The sequence below is a fragment of the Arachis hypogaea genome, chromosome 11 (genome assembly GCF_003086295.3).
Source record: "Arachis hypogaea cultivar Tifrunner chromosome 11, arahy.Tifrunner.gnm2.J5K5, whole genome shotgun sequence".
NCBI lineage: Eukaryota > Viridiplantae > Streptophyta > Magnoliopsida > Fabales > Fabaceae > Arachis > Arachis hypogaea.
In genome coordinates this window covers 70,555,664-70,562,174 of record NC_092046.1, presented here as the reverse complement: position 1 = coordinate 70,562,174, position 6,511 = coordinate 70,555,664, and the positions used below count along the sequence as shown (strand labels likewise).

At 32.9% G+C, this 6,511-nt stretch overlaps 1 protein-coding gene across 1 annotated transcript; it reads left to right on the top strand.

Moving 5' to 3' along the window:
* The first annotated feature begins 1,392 nt into the window (after positions 1-1,392).
* LOC112721461 (protein ALP1-like) lies at positions 1,393-6,151 on the top strand. The gene is made up of 5 exons (XM_025772523.1): positions 1,393-1,438; positions 4,424-4,480; positions 4,836-5,227; positions 5,377-5,602; positions 5,697-6,151. The coding sequence occupies exons 1-5, from the start codon at positions 1,393-1,395 to the stop codon at positions 6,149-6,151; spliced, it is 1,176 nt and encodes a 391-aa protein (XP_025628308.1).
* The last annotated feature ends 360 nt before the right edge of the window (positions 6,152-6,511 follow it).

Below are 6,511 nucleotides of genomic sequence, written 5' to 3'. Positions count from 1 at the left end.
CGCACACAGGGACTGTCTAAGGTTCGTTACCAGACATGTTAGGTTCGGCTGTATAGCCGATAAATGATATTATCGGTCATAGGGCAGACATGCATCATATACACTTGTATGTTTTATTTGAGTATGCCGTTGTTTGGGCTTGCCTATTTGCTTAACTATAATTAATTGCTACTTGACCTATTTGCAGTATCTGTTTCTTGTATTTTTGTTTTCCCTACTTGTCCTTTTTGTGTTTGTTTTTTATGTTTGTTTCTGAAAGATCCCTCGGGTTGGTGGACGAGACGCCGAGGGTTGTTCCAATTGGTTATTAAGATGTTTGGAGAGAACTTTTGAGAAAGAGTTAGCTTAGAATCCTTAGATATAGTCACCTTATTTCTGGCTTAGTGAGAACTCTAGGATTTGGTTTGAATTGTTGGAGATTTTGGAATGCCTTTGGCTTCTCAGGACCTTATGTATTATCTATATGGGAACCTTTGCCATACTGAGAAATCACGGTTCTCATTCCATACATGTTTTGTTATTTTCCAAATATAAGACGTAAGCCATCTCACTAAGCGTGCTGAAGACTCTTTAGCAAGTGAAGATCTACTTTTGGGGGACATTTATGTTTTGTAATTAGTATATATATATATGCAGTACTCTCCACTTTTATATATAAGACTTGTATTGTCTCTCTTAGAGATTGATTTTGGAGAAACATGATATATATATATATATATATATATATATATATATACTCTGGCCGACCTTTGCTTCGCAGGTTGAGTTTGGAGCTTGCTATATGTATTTTTTTGAAACTCTGTAGATGTATTTGTATTATCCTTTCTGTATACTGTTATTTATCTCTTCTATATGCTTAAATATTTCGAGTGCGATGCGACTTTCAAGTTCTGTTTTGTTCAACTTTTCCTTCAAAGCTCCTAGTTAAATTATTCTTTATATATACATAAGTATGTATTTTGTCTTTTAGAGGTCGTAATACCTCACCACCTCTAATTTACGAACTTAAGCATAAAGCTCTATGTGGTAGGGTGTTACATACTTTTTGTAACACTTACGAAGGACGAGGCATTGGCAAATGACTTTGGACGTAGTAACAATCAAGGAAGGGAGAGTTGTTAGCGGTGACAACGCGAAGGACGGTGAGGGCGGCGAAGATCTTGGTGACGCCGGGAAGATTTGGGATGAGCTATTGAGGGAGGTTGGGTGAGGGCGAGAAGGAGAAGAAGAGAAGGAGGAAGAGGGAACCACGGTGGTGGTGATTGTTGATGGCAAAATAGAGGGAAAAGATGGTGGTTCTGGAGATGGCACGATGGAGGAAGAAAAAGAAAAAAAAAAGAGGAAGTGGAAGAAGAAAAAAGAAGTTGGTTCGGCGATGGAAGTGCCGCGGTGATGGTTATCAAGATGAAGCTCGATGATGATGGTGCTGGAGATGATGGTGACTGGCGAAGAGAAAGAAGAATAAGAAGAGGAAGAAAAGAGGAAAAAAAGGAAAAGAGAAGAGGATAGTTTTTTATTTTTTATTTTTATTGTTTGCAAAAAAGGAGTTTTTAGTCTCTGTAACTATTTGGAGTTGACACCTGACACACACCTAACACGTCAGACGGGTAACCTGTTGCCAACCGGACATAAGAGTCGATTTGTCCAATTTTATTAATGGATAGAAGTTGAATTGTGGTTTAAATATTGTTAGAGTGCAATATGTCTTATAGGTAAAATGTTAGAGGCTAAAAAATGTATTACTCTTATAATTAAAATATTACATAATTTTGCCACAAAATAATTTTGCGACCAATTTGACTCATAGTTAAATGGTGCCAGTATTATTGTTTAAACATAAATAAGTAAATTATCTTGACTAGTTTTTTTTTTTTTTTTTTGGTAGTATTTCTGCTATTAAAAATATACTAATTTTACAATTGAATTAATCAACTACAACTAACAAGTAACAACCGTAAAAATTGAAAAAGTCTAAATTGCTTTTATGCTTAAATTCTGATAACAGATAATATAAAGACATTTTTTTTTGGCAATTAATTTTTCTATGGAAAGGTGGGTGAAATGTAATTATATGACAACACATGGGATAATACACATATATTAGGAGAAAGAATGTCCTCAAAGGGAGTTGGAAAAATCACTTGCACTTTGTTTGGATGAGATGATTTTGGAAAGAAAGAAAATGGGGGAGAAGAAAAGGGACAGAAAATTTGATTTTCCTTCGTTTGGATCAGGAAGGAAAATGAACGGAAAATAAAAAAGTATGCCTGGGCCCATTTAAAAGTTTTCACCTCATAGTTGGGCAGAAAACTGAGATAGAAGAGAAAATATTAGTAAAAAGACACAATTACCCTTTCAATTATAGAAATTACAATCCCTAGTTTCAATCTTTTCGGAAGAAGAGAACAGCTATCGTTGTCTTAACTGGTTGGCTTTCTTCTTCTTCAGCACTGGCAGCGTAGCTTCCCATCCGCGTCCACGTTGCTACAGCAGTTTCGTTATCGTTGTGACAGGTGAAGCACATCTTCAACCAGGCATCCTCAACAGAAAGGTGAGTTCTTTGTTCAGTTGTAGTAGGTTTTTTCAAAACGAAATGGAAAAAATCATTATATCATATAGATTGTATTCCTCTTTTGTTTTTCAATTGAAATGTTCTGATTTTACATTTCATGGATGCCGTTTATTTTTGTAGTGGAAAAAGAATCCATAGATTGTATTCCTCTTTTGTTTTTCAACTGAAATGTTCTGATTTTACATTTCATGGATGCCAAGAACCCATAGATTGTATTCCTCTTTTGGTTTTCAACTGAAATGTTCTGATTTTACATTTCATGGATGCCGTTTATTTTTGTAGTGGAAAAAGAACCTATTCTTCGTTGTCTGTTCTTAAATACTTCATTCGTTCTAACTCAAAAATTCAACGATATATGACCCAGTTCACGTTTGATCCTAGAAAAGACTAATTTTTAACTCATCTAGTATTTGAAATGGTTTGCCTTGGTTTTCATATCATCAGATTTTTTCTCAAACTTTATTACATTATGCCCTTTTTTCATGGGGTGGTCCAAATATGAAGAAAAGAATTCAGGCAAGTGACCATAAAATTTAGTTACATTATTATTATTGAGACCATGAAAAGTGTGTGTGAGAAACAAGTAGAAAATGCTAAAAATTTACCTCTTAAGTCTTCATCAATGATCAATTATACACTAGATAATCAGGCATTGGAATTTAGGAAAATTTACTAAAAAATGAAAAAAAAATTATACATTATGATTTGTGAAAACAACATATTAGAAAATAGAGAGTATAAAAAAAGATTAAGCTCCTAATGCATATAATGTAATTCTAAATCAATCTACTAATTAAACTTGGAGCTTCGACCGATTAAATCATTCAATTAATTTGAGCATGCATTTTAAACACAATTCTTTGTAGGTTAGCATGAAGCAATTTTTTGAAAGACACAAGCCAGCTTTTCTTTCTCTTTTTTACTTTCTTTTCATGTAAATATCATCAACAATAGCTATCAGATATATCATTCATAAAGGGAGAGATTTCACAACCTTTTCTTTAGTTCATGCATCATTTGCTTAGTTTATTAGGTACTTGCTTTGTAGATGATTCTTTTTGTAGAATTAAAAAAAATTGAAAAAACTCCCATTGCATATCTTTAGAAAATTAACATGAATCGAAATTAAATTAATTTAGTCAAAGATTGGTGGTGGATAAACCACGACAATTACAATTATTTTAGATATTAGATATTAAATTGGATATATCATAAAAATCAACTGCTTATAATTTGTCAATTTATTATATATGCCATAAGAAGAATCTTTATCTTAATAATTCAAAAAACTCTAGGACATAAGAACGTATACTATTTTTAATATAGAGAAAGCAATTACAGAGTGTATAGAATATGTACATATGCTTATTAGTTATCACAATATTTTTACATATTTGATTTCTTAATTTTTTTGTTAATTTTTTCTCTTTTTTTTAATTAATTTGATTTGTTTATTATATGCTTAAATTACAACCAACGGTAAGGTGAACTGAATCAATGTTATGGATATAGTTTACTCAAAAGTCCATCACTTATTAAGTAGATCCACCTGTTTAGATTTTATTTTTAGGTGTTGTGATGCATGTACCTAATTATTACAATCATTAATGGGACAACTTATTCCTTTTCTTTTTAGTTTCTTTTTTTTTTTAGTATCAAAATGAATATACAGACATAAAGAATAGGAACATATTATCAATTATTACCGTGGAATAATTTCCTTCTTTAGTCTCTTACAATTTTTACTCGCAACTTATTTTTTTATGTTTTTCTCATTGGATTTTGGTGTTAAACCAAGGTATTTATTAATATATCATGTCATTTACAGCTTGTTTTTATTGTTTATGGCAGCCAGTTTTGGAATCAAGTTTGACATTGAGGAGCTGGAAATAAGTGCTTCATATCAAGGTATTTTCGTGTTTATAACATGACACCATAGTGTTATATAAAATTTTATTTTCAATTATTTTTTATATTTCGATAAATGAATTGTTAAAATATAACAACATATGTGACTCTCTAGTTACTTTCTTTATTGATATGTCCACCCTAAACCTTATATTTTCATAGATGGATAATGAAAATATCGAAGATGCGAATCTCGAAGATAGAACAAACGTCATATATGATTCAGAATTTCAAGTAGGTCAAATCACTTCTACTGACCTATATCATCCTGAACCAATACAAATACCAACTCGTGTCAGGGAAGAGTTAGAAAATAGACAACATATCTGTGTCACATCTCTTTCTTGTGTTGCAGTGCATCAGTTGTATCTTTTGGAATTAATATCACAACATAGGCCTAGGCAAATTAATGACGACAACTTGGAAAGAGAACTTAGGCGTACTCAATTAATGACACAATTACTGGAGTCTGAAAAGTGCCGAGATGTCATACGTATGGGCCCTGAAGCATTTAGGCAGTTGTGTCAGAAATTAAGAGGAACTGGTAGAGTAAAGGATTCAACTCGTTCTACGGTTGAAGAGCAAGTCGCTAAATTTCTACATATTATAGGGCATAATGTGAAAACTAGAACCATGTCTTTCTTCTTCCACCGGTCAGGAGAGACAATTAGTCGTCACTTTCACAATGTCCTACATGCTATTCTATCGTTAGAGGGAGACTTCTTCAGGCAACCATCTGGTGAGGAAGTTCCTTATGAAATACTTAATAATAGTCGATTCTATCCATTTTTTTAAGGTACTAACTCTTTTGATTTACTTAGTCACATTTATATAATTATCAATGAAATAATTATAATACTGTTATGTTAATAAGTCAATATACTTTCCCAAAAAAGGATTGCATTGGAGCCATAGATGGAACTCATAGTCGTGTGAAGGTACCAAGGGTGGACGCCCCTTGTCTTCGCGGACGAAAAGATCACCCAACACAAAATGTTTTAGCAGCCTGTGGTTTTGATATGAAATTCACTTATGTGTTGTCTGATTGGGAAGGAACTGCCTCTGACTCAAGAATATTGAAAGATGCTTTAAATAGGGAATATCTACTTCGAATTCCCGAAGGTCTGTGCTAATATAATTTACGAAATCAGGTACATAAAGTTAAATTTATAGTCATAGTGTGTTATACTTTAATTTTTGTATGCAACTGTTGTAGAAAAATTTTATCTAGGCGATGCTGGATTCATGCTGAAGCCTGGGATACTTACACCATATAGAGGTGTTCGGTATCACCTGAAAGAGTATTCACTACGTGAGCCACAAAATCCTAAAGAACTATTCAACCACCGGCATTCTTCATTAAGAAATGTCATCGAAAGATGTTTTGGAGTTTTAAAGAAAAGATTCCCAATTATAGCTGTCGACACTGAACCATATTATTCATTTGAAACTATGAGAGATATTTTTTTGGCATGTTGTATACTGCATAACTTTTTGATGGGTATTGATGTTGATCAATCTATAATTGATGAGGTTGACAGAGAATTGCTACAAGAACGCAATATAGATAGATCACAACCAATTCAACAATGTGATGAGGAATATAGGCATGCAGCATTATTACGAGATAACATTGTGGTTGAAATGTGGAATGTGTATCAAACATTATGAGTGATTATACATTTGATATATTTGAATATGTATATATATGTGTAGTTTATTGTCAAAGTTGTTTAATTAGATTTTTTAAGAAAATGTTACAGGTTAAATAATGCCAAATAAAGGAAATAAAACAGAAGCAACTCAACCTTCTAAAGACAACTTAAGATGGTCTGATGAGATGGATGAAGCTCTGCTAAATGCGTTAGCAGAAGAAGCATTGAAAGGTAATAGACACGATGGCTCGTGGACAACTAAAGCATATGCGAATGTTGTGAAGACTTTGAGTATAGCTATAGGCCCGCACATAACGAAGAACCACATCAAGAATAGAATGAAGACACTGAAAGATCATTTTGCTGAAGCGTATGA

Coding starts and splice junctions, on each gene's coding strand:
- LOC112721461 (XM_025772523.1), top strand. CDS start 1,393: ATGGTTATCAAGATGAAGCTCGATGATGATGGTGCTGGAGATGATG. Junction 1,439..4,423: donor TGATGGTGCTGGAGATGATG/GTGACTGGCGAA, acceptor TGTTTATGGCAG/CCAGTTTTGGAATCAAGTTT. Junction 4,481..4,835: donor AATAAGTGCTTCATATCAAG/GTATTTTCGTGT, acceptor CTTGTGTTGCAG/TGCATCAGTTGTATCTTTTG.